General features: G+C 46.8%; 1 protein-coding gene across 1 annotated transcript; it reads right to left on the reverse strand.

The window, feature by feature from the left end:
• Positions 1-2,375: 2,375 nt before the first annotated feature.
• STK35 (serine/threonine kinase 35) lies at positions 2,376-19,017 on the reverse strand. The gene is made up of 3 exons (XM_075350505.1): positions 18,402-19,017; positions 10,409-11,145; positions 2,376-7,347 (listed from the first exon to the last, which is right to left on the reverse strand). The coding sequence occupies exons 1-2, from the start codon at positions 18,856-18,858 to the stop codon at positions 10,421-10,423; spliced, it is 1,182 nt and encodes a 393-aa protein (XP_075206620.1). The 5' UTR covers positions 18,859-19,017; the 3' UTR covers positions 2,376-7,347; positions 10,409-10,420.
• Between the last annotated feature and the right edge of the window lie 3,057 nt (positions 19,018-22,074).

Below are 22,074 nucleotides of genomic sequence, written 5' to 3' on the forward strand. Positions count from 1 at the left end.
TCCAGTACAGTGTATACAGTACATTGGCAGCGCGACACACGCCGGGTCACATGCTGTCATGTGGCTTGGAAATTGAGGCGCTGCCACTGTACTGTATCGGCGTGCGCCACATCCGAGAAACCAGCGAAAAGCCGGATGTGTGAAACTGGGCGGACATGCTGGAAATCTGATTGGAAAAGTGAGGAAGTTGGTTATTGCCGCCAGAACCCCTAAAATTGCTTCCATCTTGAAGAGACGTGCTGGGAAAAGGGAAATTGTTGATCAAGCCACTCGGTGAGGCAGCACTTATTTAATGATTGAGCGATTGCTTGAACTAAAATAGTTTCTTATAGATATGGTGAACCCTCAAGTAACCTTAAATGAAGGTCACTGGACACAGGTGGCTGAATTGAAGGAATTGCTTAATCACCCATTTACCGTGACTAAAAAATTACAAGCCGAGGATTTAACTCCTGTCATTTTCATAAGGGAGTGGAAGAACTTGCTATTTTGCCTGTCCCAAAGAGGAGGTTTAATCGCAGATTGCATTTCTACTTCAATGAAACGGAGAGAGACAGCTATTGGAAAATAAAATTCTTCTGGCAGCTGTTTATGTGGACCCAAGTCAGCATATACTGCTTGATGATCAACAGCTTACTAAAGGAAAAGAAGCTGTGACTGAGGTAGCAGTTAGGATGAGCGGCTACAGGACTGCAAAGCACAAGAGGACTTGGGGCCTGACAGTGCTACTGCTGCCATATCTTCATCCTCATCAGATGAGGAGTTTAACTTTGACAAGTATTTGGATGACATGGAGCAGCAAAGTGTTGCCGCAAGGAAAAAGACTTCATTCCATCTCCTATAGCAGCGGGATTGACCAGATTTCAGTAAAATTTTTCACTTACTCTGAAAGAGAGAAATTCTACTGTTCATCAAAACTGACTATGCATGAGGCAATTCCTTTATACCCGGAAATTGTTAGAGATGTTGCCCATGTGGTTACGGCTTTGCCTACAACCCAAGTTACTGTAGAGAGGTTGTTCTCTAGCCTCAAAATTATTAGGTCAGATTTAAGGTCATTTATGAAGGAGGATCTGATGGAGGCAATTCTATTTCTTACAACAAAGTCATAGACTGCACAAATGTTATTTACTATGTTTTTGTTGAAAACTGTTTTTTTGCCACTTATATAGAACACTATGTAATACACTATGTAAGTGGCAAAAAAAAAGTTTTCAACAAAAACATACTAAATAACATTTAGTATATTGCTTATATTTAAGTGAAAAATTTATAGTACAATGTGAACATCAGACATCTAATCATTTTATGATTCCATAATCAAGATATTTGGATAAAATATATTTATTGGAATACAACTTTAGAACACAAAAATCTGTAATAAATTGTAAATATGTAATGCAATATATATTATACATGCACACACAAGATATATATGTAATCTACTGTATATTACATATTGTATAACATTTACAATTTATTAGTTTTCTAAAGTAGTATTCCAATAAATATAATTTGTTCCATCTAAATATCTTGATTATTGTATCATAAAAATGATTACATGTCTGATGTTCACATACACATGTTCATGTATTACAATAAATTTTTCACTTAACTATAAACAATATATGTGGGAGTCGAAGTCATGAAGTCGTAGTCTGAGGTTTGGCTTACCGACTCCACAGCCCTGGTTTCAGCTGATGTTATTTGTGGGTTTTTCTATGCATCCCAAACAATTTTCCTGGCATTTGCGGCCGAAATTTTTGTTGGTCTACCTAATTGTAGTTTGGTTTTTACAGAGCCCCTGATTTTCCATTTGTTAATCACAGTTTGAACACAGCTGATTGGCATTATCAATTCCTTGGATATCTTTTTGTATCCCTTTCCTGTTCTATACAGAAACTATCTTTTCCCTTACATCCTTTGACAATTTTTTTGCTCCCCATGACTCAATCTAGAAACGTTAGTGGCTGGATGAAAGATATAAGAATCTGATTTTATGTACAGACACAGATTACAAGCAAACCGGTCACAGGTGAGGAGGTTACCTTTATTAGACATTCAAACTCATTTGTGTCAATTTCTATGTATGTTATTATGCCATAATCACCAGGGGATGTGAACTTTTGATTATTTGGTTGTCATTAGGATTTAAAAAGAGAAAGCACAGTACTTTGACAATAAATCGCTTCACCCAACCACTAACCATGAGTGGGGAAAAATGATTTTGGGTTATTTATATTTTCTGATAAAAGCCAAGAAAGCTAAGAGTCTGCCGGGGTATGTAAACTTTTTAGCACAACTGTATCTTCAATTGTGTACATACTACATAAAATATTCTTCTAGATGTGTAAACAGCAACAATCAGCTGCAGCATATGGACCCGCAGAGATAAATTCCAGCCCTCCAAGTGCAATTATACAAAATCTGTGTACACCGCTTTACCATGTAAATAATAAAGTCCACACATCTTACCTGCACAGCAGCTTCTCCCATAGAAAGGAAACCAGACATCACATTTATACTCCCTTTATTAATCTTCACAAAAGGAAAAAAAATATATATATTTACATATACACTCATCTTACATCATCACAACTGCCATTCACACATTAGGGAGAGTTACAGTGTAAAAGGAACATAAATACAACATTGTAAACTCACAACCAACTCAAACATCAAAAATAAACAGGTCCTGTCACCAGCGAATGTGCAAAACAAGGGAGAGGACAAAAGGTCCGCAGAGCAGGGAGTGCACTGGTGGGATCACCTCTTTATAAGAGTGTGGGGGGGGGGGGGGGTTGCTTTGTATTAAGGATCACATCCATCCCAGAAGATATACCTTACACAAAGCAGTCTCCTGTTTCAGCATGTTATACAGCCAAATCAAGGAGTAGAGGCAGAAGAATAAATTGAAGATGGAAATTCTGATGAACGTCGCCGCTATAGAACAGTCTAGTCATTACAGCATAGGCAGCTACAAACAAGAGCCGTGCTTCCGCTGGTGGGATCGCTGGCCTGTTATGTTTACCTGCCTTTGGTGTAATGAATCCTATGGAAATTATGAGGAGTGCTGCTGTTCGACATAATCTTCGTTCTCAATAGGTTTGATTACTCATTTGTGCTGGGAGCGTCATTTATTTATTCAGCGAAAAAAAAAAAAAATTAAATTAAAAAAAAGTGGGCATATCACTTTGGAAAATCATCAAAATATTTATCGCTATTTCTGAGTTGTACATCGGCAATGCTGGCGACTTTCATAAAAATAGTTCATTTTTTTAAAATCATCATCTGTTGCAGAGATATTGGCTTGTAAAATTTAGGTAATAAATTTATGACAATCCCAAACAGGGTGTTACCAGAGATTCATCTCTGGGGGGTGTGTACTTTTTCCCCTGCATGAGTTTGACCAATCACAAGCAGGCAGCAACATACAGGGTGGTGGAGAAGTATAGGGAAAATAAAACCCCACCCAATATAGCCCAGAACAGGTTTCCTATAGGAAGACAGGTAATGATAGACAGTCTGCTAGCCTCACTGCAGAGCGGTGTGATTACACAATGCTGGCAGTAGAGCAGAGTTGTGCATAATTACAAATACTTCAGCTTTCATCTGACAGCAGTCAGTAAGGGGGTAGTACAGCTGAGATTTATCTCACAGTACTGTCAGCTCTACTGTACCCTCTCCCCGCACAAGGACTGCTATAAGGTGAAAGCGGGAGTAGTGTTCATATTCACTCTGCTCTACTCCCCACATCTTATAATGGCTCTACAGAGAGGAGAGAAAGACTAGGTCATTACATGTCTCATACAATGAGGCGGCTAGTATTTTCCTAGTATGTTGCTGCCTGCTTCTGATGGTCAACATCATGCAGGACATGTACACAGCCCCAGACAAAATGTCCGGTAACCTCCCATTAGAATTTTAAGTTAAACTTTACAAGCTAATATCTCCACAAAGGAAAGGCATAATCCTATATTCTACTTCGCTCTGCAGCCAGTATTCATTGAGGTGGCCTGTTTTACATGCTCAACTAGTAAAAGAACCTATTTAAAAGGGACGCTGTCATCAGAAAAAGACATTGTTTAATTCAGTTTTTTGTTGTGAGCATTTTTTTTTTTTTAAATAAAAAAAGAGTTTGGAAAAAATAAAATCTTGCAATTTTCCCACTACCCACAATTTCATAGTGATATCTTCCCTTTAACCCTGTAGGGGTGGCATCTCAAATTCATCCTGATGCCCTGGAAGCAAATCTGAAATGGGGCAATTTAGTGAGACCTAAATAAGAATTATAAAATTACACCTGCAGTGCTGCCAGCAGCTCCAACAGGCGAAACGGTCAGATGTCTCACCTGACAAAGACTATATGACCGGCTTAAAGTAGCGGCCACACTCATCAGTACCCACCTTATCACCCACGCCATTGTACTGCAGACTGCATAAGTCTTCGTACAGTTTCAATACACTTCCAATATGGCTGCTTCAGAAGGAAATCCTTACCTGAAGCTCCTAGCTTTGGATAAAAGCAATCATTGACTTCAGACATTAAGGTGTATTTTGTTGATCTGTTACATTGATGGACAGTGCCCAACTGAACATATCAAATCTAATTGTGCTAGCAATTTTCATAATCTCATGGCACCCACCACGTCACCAAAAAAAAAAAAAGACTGGTGAACAGGGCAACAGTGATCCCATAGTACACAGGAGCATCCGGCATAGGGCAATCTAGAAACGCAAAGGATCAACCAGATCTTAGTCGCTGTCCACATAGCAGACTTATGGGATGGCTAGTTGTTTAAGTAGTTTCTCAAAAATTGCTTATTCCTATGACATGACATGCAGTGTCAGGGCACTATTAAGCGACAAGCAGTGTTTCTTTAAACCATTTATCCAAATCCAGTCTATAGCCCATTCAAGAGCAAGTTCAGTGCAATATCCAAGTGCCACTGATATACACATGCCAGCAGGAAGGTCTTAAAAGGGTTTCCCCAAACTAGAAAAAGGCAACTTATTGCTTTTAGGCAGGGGCCACACTGATTACTGCGATCCCCTCGCATGACACTCGGCTCACGCTGGCAGTACAACAGAGCTGAGTGTCATGCTAGTGTCCCTGCGACGGAGGTCCGACTGTGCGAGCGGACCTCAGCTGCGGGGGGGCTGGCCGGCACTGAGGAGGGGAGGGAGGGGTTTATCTCCCTCTCTCCTCCGTAGCCGGCTATTGCCATTCTCGCTCTGCACTCACGGTACACCAGTGTACCGCAAGTGCAGTGCGATTTTTCTCTAGCCCCATAGACTTGAATGGGTGTGAGAGAGACTCGCGCATTAAAATCGCAGCATGCTGCGATGATTTTCTCGGTCCGATTAGGGCTGAGATAATAAATCGCTCATGTGTGCTGACACACAGGCTAATATTGATCCGAGTGGAATGCCATGTTTTATCGCATTCCACTTGCACAGTTTTTCTCGCCGTGTGTCTTAGGCCTTACAAACATACTAGCCCCATGGGCCACATGAATCTGCTATTGCAATTTAACTCCACTAGAATGAATAGAGCAGAGCCAAAATACTACACACAACCTGTTGCTGATTTGGAAGAAAGCAGCCATATTTTTATAGTTCAGGAAAACATCCCTAAATAAATTTAGCTTAGCCCCTCACCCCCCAACAAAGATGAAATGCTCCAAGATCGCAGCTCTGGTCAGAGCCTGTAGAGGATATGGATCCCCCGATGCACTGTCCCCGATCATCGGCAGAACTTTTACCTGAGCAATAGAAATAGGAGATTGGATGGAGGGGGGGGGTAGGGAAAGACCCACAGAGACCCAACACTACAAAGTGTAACCCACAGGGGGGCTGTGTAGTCTAGTAAAACATGGCACAAAATGCACTTTGGGGTGGGGAGGAGAAAGACAGTGATCCTATAACAAGAAGTGCCACTAGTTAAAGAAGGTCTATGAGAAAACCTCTGGCAGCAAGCCGTAAAGGGAAAGCTTTGTGCTGGGTAAGTAAATCTGGGTCAGGCGAGGTCCAGTTGCTTAGGAAAACTTTCTCCTACTGTAGTGATAGATCTCAACCCGGTTCACAGATGCAATGTCAACTCCCACAAGACCCTTACTCGACCCACATAGTAATCGAGACCCCTACTCAACTCATCGTAAATCGGTGCATAGACTCAATGAGCTCCAGATAAGTTTAACCCCATACCTCCCAAATATAACTTCTAGGTGGTGAGCAGTCTGCAGTACAGCCCATCCAGCAGGGAAGAAACAAGGAGGGGAGCAGGGATTGTGTCATGGGCTTAGTGACTAGCAGGTAGTTGGGTGCCAAAAGCAAAATAATAAAATAAGGCACGGTGTTCCAAACACGAGTGACCGCAAAGAGTGCAAGCTGCTTCTAATACTCCCCCAAGACTACAGATTAGGTCTCCCAGAGCATGTAGGTCAGGGTTCTCCCCATCTAGTAATAGGCACTTTGGCAGAAGAGGGTAAAAGAAGAAAAAAAAATAAAATTAAATAAAACTACCCATCATAGCATGCGGAAGTCAAGAAGGTGCGGGATGTGGGGGGAAGGAGGCACGGGGAAGAGGGGGCTCCGTCTACCCACTAGAGTCAGAGATTCCCTGAGACAATAAGTGCAGGAATAAGCAGTGCTGGGCGTAAGACGTGGTGGCCCCTTTCCATCATCCACCCACAGGTGATATGTTTAAAGGGGAAGAGGGAGTGGGTTGTTTGGAGGAAGTAGAGGAATCATGGGAATAAAGACACTGATGGGCCTGCTGACCCCATTTAAGAGGGCTCCTGTCTCAAGATATGCACCTAGAGACAGTCAGTCTTAAATGAGGTCTGCATGAGCAGCCACAGAACAGCTCACCCCCGTGTGAAGGAAGGAGGGGGGGGGGGGGATGCATGCACATAAGGTGCTGGCCTTTTAAACAGTAAGCCAACAACTTTCTAACCTTAAAATGACCAACAAATAAAATGGGTTGTTACAAGCCACAGCGGCCAATGCCCATTAATAGGGAAGGCCGCTATTCATTGCATAGATCGTTAACTTATAGCTAACGAACAAGCCCTGCTGGTGCGTTCTCTCGGCACTAGAGTGTTCATCATTGGTTTTAATGCAGTCGTCTGGAAGAGATGACGATGGGGGAGGGGTGAATAACGTAGAAGCCGCCTTGTGGTCGGTAACACAATGTAACTAGCACCAGTGATAGTCGAGGAGCCATCATTTTGCTCTAGAACATATTACAGGTGATCCAGTCTCGAGAGAAACCCAGGTGCAAGCGAAGGGGAGGTCATCGGCGTCTTCGGAAGACAGAACAAAATCCTTGATCCCACCTTAAACCTGAGGGAAAGAGAAGAGTGAATTATAATCAGGAGTGTGAAAGTTCCACCAGACCCCCCCCACCTCTCCCCCAAGCCTCCATGGAAGCCCACCGGTCATATTAGGATGACTAAGCACCCCAATGTCACGCCACCAAGACCCCCTGCATGGACCAGCAGATGTCAGAGACCATGCCTTGTCTTGTTTACTGTGCTTGTTTTGATTATGTATACCTCTGTTCACTTGTAAAGCACCATGGAACAACAATGTATGCCCAACTCATTAGGTGATGAAGTATAGCTAGCACATAACTAATGCTGGGGGTCCAATCTCAGGGACGGCCAACCATCCAAAGAATGAAGGGGCCCATGTGCAGTTTGTTTGTGGAAAGCAGCACACGAAACCCCATCCAGAGCCATTTATCCAGGAGGCAGCCACTGATTCTAATGGGCAGAAGACAAAAGGAACCGAGACCGGATAGCTCTATAACCCCTTCATTCTCAATATTAAACACAAGTCCCAGAACAACTCACGAAAACACATCTTTACATGGGAAAAAAAAAAACCCAAACATTTTAAACCAATGTGACACTGCCAATATCACCAACTAGTGCCCTGGGCATCCATGGAGGCTGGCAAGATATAACCAATGTGCAAGTTCTCCAATTCATTTCACTGTATAGCCAAAGCTAAACTTTTCGAATAAAGAGCTCCAAATTGTGGGCTACCTGCAGCCACCCCTCGGAGCAGCTCACTGACTACATTTCTACAGCGGCCACTGAACTCTGTACTGGCCAGCTATGAGGACTAAAGGGGGTGTTAAACGCAGCGATATCGCTTGTGAAAGCACCCGCCCCCGTCATTTGTGCGTCACGGGCAAATCGCTGCCCGTGGCGCACAAAATAGTTTGGAGCCGTGACAAGGACTTACCTGCCTAGCGACGTCGCTGTTGTCGGCGAACCACCTCCTTTCTAAGGGGGCGGTTTGTGCGGAGTCACTAAGCGGCTGCCCAATAGAAGCGGAGGGGCGGAGCTGAGCGGGACGCGACATCCCGCCACCTCCTTCCTTCCGCATTGCCGGCGGCCGCAGGTAAGCTGCAGTTCGTCGTTCCCAGGGTATCACACGTAGCGATGTGTGCTGCCTCGGGAACGACACGATTTTTTTAAAAAAGGAACGACGTGTCAACGATGGACATATGATATGGTATTTTCCATTGTTAACGCTCGTTCCTTGCTGTCACACGCAACGACGTCGCTAACGCGTCACGGAATCCGTGACCCCGGCGATATATCGTTAAATACGTTGTTGCGTGTAACGGGGCCTTAAAGATTTGGAGCTCTGGATCAGACGCGTAGTTCTCATATCGCTATTCTAGTTTTAAGTGATGGACAATATAAGTTATCCACATCACAGCTGTCTCTTTCTACTGCAGGGTTAATAGAAGGTTACATGTCCAGCCCTCCTATACATTACAATTCATCGGCCGCAGAGTCCCGGTTTATACACATCCCCGGTCTCTTGATCCTATAAATCTCCTGCAATATCAAAAAAAGTGATGGATTCAGGAAATTTCTCCAATAGCATAATCTCTGGTGTCTGGGGTCCCTGTGTTCATGTGGGGAACCTGCCTATGTCCAAACACCATGTGCAACACGGTTGCATTAGAAGCCTGGGAATAATATCCGCAGTGGATTCCTGTAGGACCATGTGATGAGCCCCAGGCAAATATCGCTCCTTGGGACAAACATATGGAGATAGAGGAAGATTGAGAACTGGAACCATCACCACCTCCCCATATGTAAGGAAAAAAAATAAATAAATAAAAAAAAAAAAATATATATATATATATATATATATATATATATATATATATATATATATATATATATATATATATATATATATATATATATATATATATATATATATTAATATATATATATATATATATATATATAAATATATATATATATATATATAAATATATATATATATATATATATATATATATATATATATATATATATATATATATATATATATATATATATATATATATATATATATATATATATATATATATATATATATATATATATATATATATATATATATATATATATATATATATATACATATATATATATATACATATATATATATACACATATATATATATACATATACATATATACATATACATATACATATACATATATATACATATATATATACATATACATACACACACATACACATATGCATACATAAATACACTATAAAATATAATATAAAAAATAATATAAAATATAATATATATTTTCAATGGGGAAGGTGGGGTTTAATGCTATTTATTTGTGGTCGCGACAGCTGAAAGGTTCCCAAATCTGTATGAGTTAGGATCTATGATGGACAGTCAAGTGCCACCCCTCTACGTGGGTGTATAGCTGGGTTTTACAATTCGGGACTGTCCACATCACCCAGCGCCCTTTCCTATAAGGCTAAGGGCCAGCATGTCAGAAAGACGCGCTTACCAGTGAACGCGGCAGCGCAACTCTGCCTTAATGTGTGGGTGACCCACTTCTGAGCTGACCCACGTGACACGATGGGAAAAAGGTTTCCCAGCACGTGTGAGGGGGCACCACAGCAGAGACAGCATGGCACAAACACGTGAGGATTAGGACAGGCAGAGCTGGGGACAAAGTGGGGAGGGGGTCAGCGTGCAGGAATGTGCAGAGATGGCAGCTCTCAGGAAGCAGATGTACACCAACCACGATCCACCCCTCATCCCCCAGGCCCTGGGCAAGTTATATAAGCTGCATTAGTAAAGCATGAATGACTGACGATGAAGATTTCATAACAGAGCAGCCAGCAAAGCTCTGAGGACGTGCTCCAGAGCTGTGTAGTGCCTCTATTGACCTCTGGGTGGCGCCAATTCCATAATACTGCAACCACAACTGCTAGGGCTCCCTTTATACATCACAGCAATGTCTGCCAAACCTTTCCACAACAGATGCAGCTCACAATGCAAGGTGCGGACAGCCATCCCATGTGGAACACAAGTGGGGATGCTGGAACTTACTAGAAGGGTGCTTCAGGCAGCACACGTCACTTGGTCCATTCGGGTCTCCAGCTCAAACGCGTCTGGCCGATCTTGAGGATTAGCAGCCAACATGTCTTTAAGCAGCTGTCGAATGCCCTCAGACATGGAAGTCCTGCGTTTCTGCGGGATGTGAAGCTCCATCTTTGGGTTCTCTAGCAGCGCTTCCCCCACAGGGACAATCTCACTGCCCTGCTTTATGTAGGTCCCCAGCAGCTCCTTCTTGGTCTCTGAATCCACGAAGGTGATCCGCTCGATCATGGCCCAGATGATGATGCCCAGGGCGAATATGTCCGCTTTAGCAGTGTAGTGTCCCTCCCATACCTCCGGAGCCATGTAAAAGTCCGAGCCACAGGCTGACGACAGCCAGTACTTGTTGACATTGACCGTCTTGTTCTCATTGCTGCCTTCCCCACTGCTCTCTTTGCCTTGGGAAGCAAGTCCAGCGCAAACTTTGCTGAGGCCAAAATCGGCCACTTTGAGCACCGGGAAGCCGGATCGCTCTGTAATCAAAATATTGTCCGGCTTCAGGTCCCGGTGAACTATCTGGTTTTTATGCAAGAATGCAATGGCACTTGTCAGCTGCAGCATGAAGCTTTTGTTGATGGCTGGGTCCGGGCGCCTGGATAGGACATACTGATTGAGGTCCCCACCTTCACAGAACTCCATGACAAACCATAAGTAACAAGCTTCTTCTGTGTAGCCCAAAATACGTTCCCCTGCAAGGAAAAATAAGACAGACATCAGTGAATATACTTTTTTTCTTAAACCCCAAGCACAGAGTGAAGGAGAGGAGAACAGTCTCTACATACGAAGTGTTCAGTATCATGGCTATCCAGAGTTACACACTGCATTATACTCCAGAGCAGCAAACAATATTCTGCTGGTTATTCAAAACCTCACTTGTTGTTAGATATACCACCAACAACTTAAAAGGGACCCTGTCAGGTGCAATATGCACCCAGAACCACAAGCAGACCTGGAAACCTAGTGATTCCTGTCTAAATGTCCCTGTATACACATAGATAAAGAGATCTTTAGGAAAATTATTTCTAAAGATCGTATATTATATGCTAATAAGCGTGGGGACTAGTCCCGAGGCAGTTTGATCCCCTAGCTAGCCGGCCCACATAGCATGGAAGCACGCCCCTGTGGGTGTACCAACATGCTAATGAACGCGCAGCGACACGCACATACCTTAATGGCGGCCGGCGGAGGATGGATGTGCTCTGCACATGATCCGGAGTCTTTGGGACTTCCGTTCATGCACACTAAACTGATGCCAGGTGTAAGCTTGCCAAGCTTCAGTGAGGTACAGTGCGCAGGACCAGACGTGCTGAGGACTCCGGATCATGCGCAGAGCGCATCCATCCTCCGCTCGCCGCCATCAAGAGTGAGGTATGTGCGCATCGCTACGCATTAGTTACCATGTTAGTACACCCACAGGGGCGTGCTACCATGCTATGTGGGCCGGCTAGCAAAGGGAACAAACACCCTTAAGCTAGTCTCTACTCATTAGCATATAATATACGATCTTTAGGAATACTTTTCCTAAAGATCCCTTTATTTATGCTAGTGTATACAGGGACGGTTAGGTAGGGATCACTAATATGCACCCAGAACTGCTCATGGTTCTGGGTGCATATTGCACCTGACAGGGTCCCTTTAACTCTATAACATAGGCGGCAATTTGTTTTTGATGAACAGATTACCCTACAGTTCTTGGTGCAGCTACTACATGCTAATTACCTGTGAGATTTAATTTCTTAAGTTGCAGAACAGCGAGTGCTGCTCTGGAGTATCATACATGTTAACTGTACCAGCAGATTAGTGAGGGGGGAATGTCTATTGTCAACCTCTCCCCACAGACTGCTGATAACAGAGGGGTGCAAGTGGTCTTTACATAATGCACTAGCGTTTCATACAGTATATAAAATATACATCCCCCCCCCCCCCCAGGGCGTTCCTGTGCTCCTCCTCATGTCAGAGAAGTGATAACGATATCCTGAATCGGTCATAGGGAATAGCTGTTCCCCAGTGACCACTCTAATAGACGCCAATTATAGATAAGTCTCAGCTGGTTCCTAGGGGGGGTGTCAGGCAGAACAATGCATAAATACATAAATGCACACAAGGCTGTCCAGTAGACCGTGGCCCACTACGTGACAGACGAGCCGCCTTTCTGCAGGGCTGTCTGGTAACAAGCAGCCTCTGGGGATTCAGATGTTTATGACGAGAACCCCGCACCATATATTATATAAGACTCTCACCTCGAGCCTGGGTCAGAGATTGGACCGAGGAGGATTAAGTGTAGTCATAGAACTTAATCTGCACATCATGTCCAAGCTGTGGACAGACTGTAGTGCAACCTCCTGGAGAGGCAGATTGTATAATCCATTCCTTCCCAGGTCGCCTTATCCAGCCCCAGAAAGTCACATCTGCCAAGTGAGAGTTGCATCTACATACTAGATTAAGCCAAAGATGCATACAAGAGACTCATGCGTGTACCAGCTTCCTTTTGGCACGTGGGCAAATCCAGATGTTAGCGCAGAAAGCCCAACCCTGTACAGTACAAACAAGCCGTCTCCTGGCACATTTCCTACACCTGACAAGTGACTGCCTCCTGTGAAGCACCTGCATGCAACTAGTCCGCACTGGCAGCCGCCCTGAAGACAAAGCACTGCCCTGCCTGCAAGGGCAATATCAGCGGTGCCACTCAAAAAACCCAACTGGCAACAGATGGCACAAGCAACCGCAGGGCTAACGCTGGCAATGCACAGCAAGTTTCTAAGAGAATGCACATTTTCAGACATCACAAATTGGCTAGATGTAGGGAAACTACAAATCACCAGGCCAATTTTATTTTGTGGCATTATTATTGTTTCTAGCCACTTAAAACAACAATCCACACAATGGAAACGCTCACCACTTTGCAGGTATGCCTGTGTAACCCCTCAGTCAGTGTCCTTAGAGATCCAAGCAGGATAGTAGTAGCCAGCCACTTGGTGAAAAAAACAACTTTAAGATAGAAGAAATCCGCTGGGAATCCGTCGGGTATGGTAAAAATTAACTTTTAATCCATCCAAAATAAAATATTCATAACACTGGCATCTCAAACACTGGATACATGGATGTCCAGATATGGAAACAATGCGTTTCGGCCACGATGCCTTCCTCCGGTTCTAATAGCCATTGTTGCGAGTTTTTAAAAGCAACTAAGCTCTGTCTTGGTGACTCCCACAATCAGTGCATTCATTGGTATCTCCATAGGAAGTGGTGCTATGAAGAAAGCTAATGACGATTTATGTACTGCTACAATATGTTGGCTCCATTTATAGAACTAGATCAAATAAGGATTATATATAGAATAATTTGATGGTCTTTTTGGTGTTTTTTTCTTGTCTTTTTCTCTTGTTTCCATTTGTAGAATGTTCTGAAGTGCTTACTGAATTGATAATATGTACAATGTTATAAATGATTTAAGTGAAAATATATGTACAAACCGTAATATAATATATGAAAACTATTGTTCAGATGTGTTTTCGTTACGTTTTAGTCTGTCTAGGGTTTCTCCCACTTCCTATAGAGATACCAAACAATGCACTGATTGTGGGAGTCACCAAGACAGAGCTTCGTTGCTTTTAAAAACTCACTTGTAACAATGGCTATTAGAACCGGAGGAAGGCATCGCCGCCGAAACGCGTTGTTTCCATATCTGAACATCCATGTATCCACTGTTTGAGATGCCAGTGTTATGAATTTTTATTTTGGATGGATTAAAAGTTATTTACCTTACCCGACAGATTCCCAGCGGATTTCTTCTATCGTAAAGTTGGTTAGCCACTTAACACTAGAAGTCCCAGGAATTTTGAGCTCCATAGGGTTCCAATGGTAGAAATGTTAAATGACCCCTCTCTGGGACTTCTAGTGTTAAAACAATCACTGAAGGCATAGAGCCCACCTTTCATAGCACAAGATCTGTTACAATGTATCCAGTGTAAACAATTTCTCCCCTGCCATAGTATCACCAGAGTGCAGGCCGATCAGCTCAATTGCTACAATGGATGAGAGATTAGCAAAAATATTAGCAGGACCCTGGTCCAGTGGCCAACAGGCAAGAGCCCTGTGAATCTCTTACCACCTACGCACGGCCTCTTCTGATCACAAGGCGCCTGTGACAACCTCGCTGCGGGCCTGCTAATCAAAAGAGGCCACAGAGGCTCGCAGGGCTCTGATCCCACAGCCAAGGAACTAAATCTGGCCCCTGGTCCAGAGTCCTGCAAAGATGCTCGGTCAGCTCTACAATGGTTACAATTGTAACAGACCTTCAGCTGTGAGACGTATTGGACCACTGTGGATTTCATAATTTTGCTTCTGGATGTACAAAAAAAATAAAAATAAATAAATAAATTCCATTCACCAACAGCACGCGGATCTTAAAACCTGAAGAATTTAAAAGATTATCAGAAAATGTATTAAAGATCAGAATAGGTCTTACACGATAGTTTCCATCACACCCTTAAATGGCCAAGGTAGAATTACTGTTATAGGTGACCAGAGAGTGCAGCTGTTTGCTTAGCTCCAATAGAAGTTAATGGGAGTTATGCAGGGTAGTGTCTGTGTGCTCTGCAGTTATCGTAACCCAACCTGTGGTGGATGAGACGGAAGTAGTTATTCCCATGTCTGCCATAGAAAGAAGGGACATCAACAACCCTCAAATGGATTTAAGGTTGTATTTGTCACTGCCGTGTTTCCCTGACAATAAGCCCTGCTCCAAAAAGACGCCCCAGTCAAAGTCAGCATTAGTGAGAGAAAAGTGGGCAATTTCACTGTGCCCCTACATTTACATACTGCGAAGACTGCTTGAAAGGGAATTTGTCACCAGGTTTTTGCTTCCCCATCTGAGAGCAGCATAATGTAGGAACCATTATACATGTATAATGTAGAGACCCTTATTTCAGAGGTGCGTTACTTACTGAGCAGTTTGCTGCCATTTTGATAAAATCAATGTTTTCTCTGCTGCAGATGTAGCAGTTATACAGAGCTCATGAATATGCTGGACTACCTGGCAGCACGCCAAGTAGTCCTCTAATGATAATCAGTGATCAAACAGTAATAATAATCAAGATAAGATAAGATAATAAATAAGATAATAAATAAGATAATCAGCTGATTAAACAGTGATTTTATGAAAACTAGGATAAACTGCCCAGTGACATCACTAGAAGTAGGATCTCTGCCCGTACATTATGCTGCACTCAGATTAGGTGACAAATTATCTTTTTTGTTTCAGAATAAAAAGTTAACATGGGCGGGGGAAACATGGTTTTCAACAAAGGTTACTTGTGTTCGTGATATAGGGCCAGAGTTCAGTACCACACAGCCTACGCTACCACTCCTCCGATCCAGTCAGCCACCCCCATGATCGGCATAATCCATGCCTATCACCTAGCCAAATCAGCCGAAACATAACACCCATGTGTCAATCTAGTCCATAGAGGGCAGTATTATAGTAGTTATATTCTTGTACATAGGGGGCAGTATTATAGTAGTTATATTCTTGTACATAGGGGGCAGTATTATAGTAGTTATATTCTTATACATAGGGGGAGCAGTATTATAGTAGTTATATTCTTGTACATAGGGGGCAGTATTATAGTAATTATATTCTTGTACATAGGGGGCAGTATTATAGTAATTATATTCTTGTACATAGGGGGAGCAGTATTATAGTAGTTGTAACTACAATAATATTTCCCTCTACGTACAAGAATATAACTACCATAATGTATATGAACACATAATGGCAATGACTTACAGCTGTCAGATTATGTCATCACAACAGCAAGCCATTGCCACTATGGGCTCATACACTCTTAGATTCCACGGCAGCCGCCTCAGCTCCTTCACTCCTGGCAGTGCAGGATGTTGGGCCATAGTCCCCGGAAGGGTCACCCCCGCCGACTCCAGTCACAATTACGCCCCCGCTGGCCCCAGTCACTATTACCCCCTCGGTCAGTCACGCCCCCTGTCACTATTACCCCCCTCGGTCACAGTCTCTCCCCCGCCAGCCCCAGTCACAGTTACCCCCTCTGTCACAGTCACGCCCCCGCCGGCCCCAGTCACTATTACCCCCTCGGTCACAGTCACGCCCCCAGTCACTATTACCCCCTCGGTCACAGTCACGCCCCCAGTCACTATTACCCCCTTGGTCACAGTCAGGCCCCCGCCGGCCCCTGTCACTATTACCCCCTCGGTCACAGTCACGCCCCCAGTCACTATTACCCCCTCGGTCACAGTCACGCCCCCGCCGGCCCCAGTCACAGTTACCCCCTCGGTCAGTCACGCCCCAGCCGGCCCCAGTTACCCCCCTCGGTCACAGTCACACCGTCCCCAGTCACTATTACCCCCTCGGTCACAGTCACGCCCCCGCCGGCCCCAGTCACAGTTGCCCCCTCGGTCAGTCACGCCCCCAGTTACCCCCTCGGTCACAGTCACGCCCCCGCCGGCCCCAGTTACCCCCTCGGTCAGTCACGCCCCCCGCCGGCCCCAGTCACAGTTACCCCCTCGGTCAGTCACGCCCCCGCCGGCCCCAGTCACAGTTGCCCCCTCGGTCAGTCACGCCCCCGCCGGCCCCAGTCACAGTTGCCCCCCTCGGTCAGTCACGCCCCCGCCGGCCCCAGTTACCCCCTCGGTCACAGTCACGCCCCCCGCCGGCTCCAGTTACCCCCTCGGTCACAGTCACGCCCCCGCCGGCTCCAGTTACCCCCTCGGTCACAGTCACGCCCCCCGCCGGCTCCAGTTACCCCCTCGGTCACAGTCACGCCCCCCGCCGGCCCCAGTCACAGTTACCCCCTCGGTCAGTCACGCCCCCGCCGGCCCCAGTCACAGTTGCCCCCTCGGTCAGTCACGCCCCCGCCGGCCCCAGTTACCCCCTCGGTCACAGTCACGCCCCCGCCGGCCCCAGTTACCCCCCTCGGTCAGTCACGCCCCCGCCGGCCCCAGTCACAGTTACCCCCCTCGGTCAGTCACGCCCCCGCCGGCCCCAGTCACAGTTACCCCCTCGGTCAGTCACGCCCCCCGCCGGCCCCAGTCACAGTTGCCCCCTCGGTCAGTCACGCCCCCGCCGGCCCCAGTTACCCCCTCGGTCACAGTCACGCCCCCGCCGGCCCCAGTTACCCCCTCGGTCAGTCACGCCCCCGCCGGCCCCAGTCACAGTTACCCCCTCGGTCAGTCACGCCCCCGCCGGCCCCAGTCACAGTTGCCCCCTCGGTCAGTCACGCCCCCGCCGGCCCCAGTCACAGTTGCCCCCCTCGGTCAGTCACGCCCCCGCCGGCCCCAGTCACAGTTACCCCCTCGGTCAGTCACAGTTACCCCCTCGGTCAGTCACAGTTACCCCCTCGGTCAGTCACAGTTACCCCCTCGGTCAGTCACAGTTACCCCCTCGGTCAGTTACGCCCCCTCGGTCAGTCACAGTTACCCCCTCGGTCAGTCACAGTTACCCCCTCGGTCAGTTACGCCCCCCTCGGTCAGTCACAGTTACCCCCTCGGTCTGTCACAGTTACCCCCTCGGTCTGTCACAGTTACCCCCTCGGTCTGTCACAGTTACCCCCTCGGTCTGTCACAGTTACCCCCCTCGGTCTGTCACAGTTACCCCCTCGGTCAGTCACGCCCCCGCCGGCCCCAGTCACAGTTACCCCCTCGGTCAGTGTCAAGCCCCCGCCGGCCCTAGTCACAGTTACCCCCTCGGTCACAGTCACGCCCCCGCTGGCCCTAGTCACAGTTACCCCCTCGGTCAGTCACGCCCCCGCCGGCCCCAGTCACAGTTGCCCCCTCGGTCAGTCACGCCCCCGCCGGCCCCAGTCACAGTTACCCCCTCGGTCAGTCACGCCCCCGCCGGCCCCAGTTACCCCCTCGGTCAGTCACGCCCCCGCCGGCAGTCACCCTCGCAGGAGGCCTGGCGCGCTGCCGCTACCTTTCAGGGAGGTCTCCACCAGGCGCAGGTACAGCTGGCTGCTCTTGTTGCCGTGGCTCATCTTCTGGGCCAGGCCGTTCCTCTGCAGGACGCACTCCTCGAAGCGCACGATGTTCGGGTGCCGGCGGCGCAGGCTGGTCAGGGCCCAGAACTCGGACAACGCCAGCTCCACGTTCTCCGGGGCGTCACAGCGGATCTTCTTCACGGCCACCCGGGCCCCGCTCTTCCGGGCCACGGCCTCGTACACCACCCCGTAACTGCCGCGGCCTATCTCGGCCAGGAGACTGTACCGAGGCCGCCGGAGCCTGCCGCCGCTCCCCAGCACCTCCTCCTCCTCCGGGGCCTCGGGCTTGAGTGTGCCGTTGACTGGCTGCACGTTGAGGAGGGGGGCGGGGATCCTTTCTCTCAGCGGCCGCACTCCGGGGCTTCTCCGGCGCTTTCTTTTAGCGGATTCCATGACGACCGCTCAGGCCGGAAGCCCTCATCCCTCCTCCGCTGCAGTCTGCGGGGCGCACGGTAACCGAAACCGCTGTGAGGAGTAGCAGCCAGGGACAGGCCTCATCTCCCTCCCAGGTCCGAGCTCCCAGCCGGCTCCTCCACACACTGAACACAGGCAGCCAGGGGAAGACCGACTGTACGCGCGGACTGAACCATTACTGAAAAATTATAGGGGGTATTAGGAAACAGTTATTACTTATACCATTAAAACCTTAAACACTGAACAATTATTCAAAATATTACACTTACCAGTCAGTTTTATCACCACTGCATAAAGGAGCGAACACAAGTCTATTTATAAAAAATTAAAACCTCATACCCCCCCTCTGTACAAAAATGGTACGTTCCAAAGTTAGCAGAAAGTAAACAGCGCCTGCTGGAACAAACCAAAAGCTCTAGAAGGGGGGAGAAGGTCCCGCACGTGGCGGTGAATGAGGTATTACTTATATCAGGGGTCGGTTGGCTATAAGGAGCCAAGCAAGGCTCGTAGATAACACAGCGGACCTGCACAATCGGAGGGTCAGAAATCGGTTTGGGAAGCGTTGATATTTTCCCCGCCCCCTTTTTTAAAGTGATATAAGTTCGTCGAGGTCACGTGACCAGAATGCGCGGCTAATAGGATTGGAGCAGGTGCTTCTTGAATTGCAGCGGGACGGTCTGCGGAGAGGATGGAGGCTACAGGGAAGCGGAGGGAACAAAGAACATAAGAGTGCAAACAGCTCTGAGCTCACAGAGGAAGCCTGGGCATTAGAGGCAACCTGTGCAGTGCCCTCCTCCACCCGAGCAGCGCTCACACCTGTGTGATAACGTCCCCGCCCAAGCAGCCTTGTACCTCATGTGCAGGGCATTGCAGCTCGGTATCTACAGTAAATCCAAAGGAATATTACATACACAGAATCCAAAATTGCACTTATAAAGGCATAAATATATAATATGTGATATAAACTATAAAATATTATGTAAATAAATAGCCCTTAAACAGGGATATTTAAAGTGCAAAAGTAAAGTGCATATCAAAAAATAGCAATAAAGTGCAAATTGATGAACAAAAGCACCTGGTTACATGTCAATAAAGTGCATAGAGGGGATATGCCTGTGATAGCACTGGATTGGGGGTTATATACAGTGCCTACAAGTAGTATTCAACCCCCTGCAGATTTAGCAGATTTGATAAGATGCAAATAAGTTAGAGCCTGCAAACTTCAAACAAGAGCAGGATTTATTAACAGATGCATAAATCTTACAAACTAACAAGTTATGTTGCTCAGTTAAATTTTAATAAATTTTCAACATAAAAGTGTGGGTCAATTATTATTCAACCCCTAGGTTTAATATTTTGTGGAATAACCCTTGTTTGCAATTACAGCTAATAATCGTCTTTTATAAGACCTGATCAGGCCGGCACAGGTCTCTGGAGTTATCTTGGCCCACTCCTCCATGCAGATCTTCTCCAAGTTATCTAGGTTCTTTGGGTGTCTCATGTGGACTTTAATCTTGAGCTCCTTCCACAAGTTTTCAATTGGGTTAAGGTCAGGAGACTGACTAGGCCACTGCAACACCTTGATTTTTTCCCTCTTGAACCAGGCCTTGGTTTTCTTGGCTGTGTGCTTTGGGTCGTTGTCTTGTTGGAAGATGAAATGACGACCCATCTTAAGATCCTTGATGGAGGAGCGGAGGTTCTTGGCCAAAATCTCCAGGTAGGCCGTGCTATCCATCTTCCCATGGATGCGGACCAGATGGCCAGGCCCCTTGGCTGAGAAACAGCCCCACAGCATGATGCTGCCACCACCATGCTTGACTGTAGGGATGGTATTCTTGGGGTCGTATGCAGTGCCATCCAGTCTCCAAACGTCACGTGTGTGGTTGGCACCAAAGATCTCGATCTTGGTCTCATCAGACCAGAGAACCTTGAACCAGTCTGTCTCAGAGTCCTCCAAGTGATCATGAGCAAACTGTAGACGAGCCTTGACATGACGCTTTGAAAGTAAAGGTACCTTACGGGCTCGTCTGGAACGGAGACCATTGCGGTGGAGTACCTTATGGTATTGACTGAAACCAATGTCCACACTGCCATGAGATCTTCCCGGAGCTCCTTCCTTGTTGTCCTTGGGTTAGCCTTGACTCTTCGGACAAGCCTGGCCTCGGCACGGGTGGAAACTTTCAAAGGCTGTCCAGGCCGTGGAAGGCTAACAGTAGTTCCATAAGCCTTCCACTTCCGGATGATGCTCCCAACAGTGGAGACAGGTAGGCCCAACTCCTTGGAAAGGGTTTTGTACCCCTTGCCAGCCTTGTGACCCTCCACGATCTTGTCTCTGATGGCCTTGGAATGCTCCTTTGTCTTTCCCATGTTGACCAAGTATGAGTGCTGTTCACAAGTTTGGGGAGGGTCTTAATTAGTCAGAAAAGGCTGGAAAAAGAGATAATTAATCCAAACATGTGAAGCTCATTGTTCTTTGTGCCTGAAATACTTCTTAATACTTTAGGGCAGGGGTGAGGAACCTCCGGCCCGCGGGCTGTATACGGCCCGTCACGACTTTTTATGCGGCCCCCAGGCACATTCCCAGGGACCGCTGTGCTCTGGCAGCAGCCGTGCTTTTCCCGGCTGCCGGCCCTTTAAATCTCACGGCCTGATGCCTTGAGGGTAGATGCTAGAATGTACGGGCTCTATCCAGATCCTGACTTCCAGGACCTGACTGCAGCCCATACATTCTAGGCTTAACCCCGGCCTGTGCTAGTGTGCTCTCTGCTCTGGTGGGCGGGGTAAGCAGCACGCTGCGATATGTCACAGAAGAGCTGCAGCAGATTTACCAGCCTCCCGGACCTGCTGTCTGCGTGACTCCTCCTCCCCCTCACTGTGAGTACGCAACCCATCGCTACACCCCCCCCCCGCTAAGTGCTGTGTACTTCCTCGTGCTGTGTGTACCCCTCAATGCTGTGTACCCCCCAGTGCTGTGTACCCCCTCGTGCTGTGTACCCCCTAATGCTGTGTATCCCCCAGTGCTGTGTACCCCCCCAGTGCTGTGTGTACCCCCTAATGCTATGTGTACCCCCTAATGCTGTGTGTACCCCCTAATGCAGTGTGTACCCCCTACTGCAGTGTGTACCCCCTAATGTTGAGTACACCCCTAGTACAGTGTGTACCCCTTAGTACTGTGTGTGCTCCCCTAGTAATGTC

This window comes from Anomaloglossus baeobatrachus, chromosome 5 (assembly GCF_048569485.1).
Source record: "Anomaloglossus baeobatrachus isolate aAnoBae1 chromosome 5, aAnoBae1.hap1, whole genome shotgun sequence".
In the NCBI taxonomy this organism is placed as follows: Eukaryota; Metazoa; Chordata; class Amphibia; order Anura; family Aromobatidae; genus Anomaloglossus; species Anomaloglossus baeobatrachus.

Bases quoted from the DNA above. Each gene is read 5' to 3' on its own strand.
- STK35 (XM_075350505.1), bottom strand. From the start codon at position 18,858: ATGGAATCCGCTAAAAGAAAGCGCCGGAGAAGCCCCGGAGTGCGGCCG. The intron at 11,146-18,401 runs GTAGCGGCAGCG...TTTTCCTTGCAG, and splicing joins GGTGGAGACCTCCCTGAAAG to GGGAACGTATTTTGGGCTAC.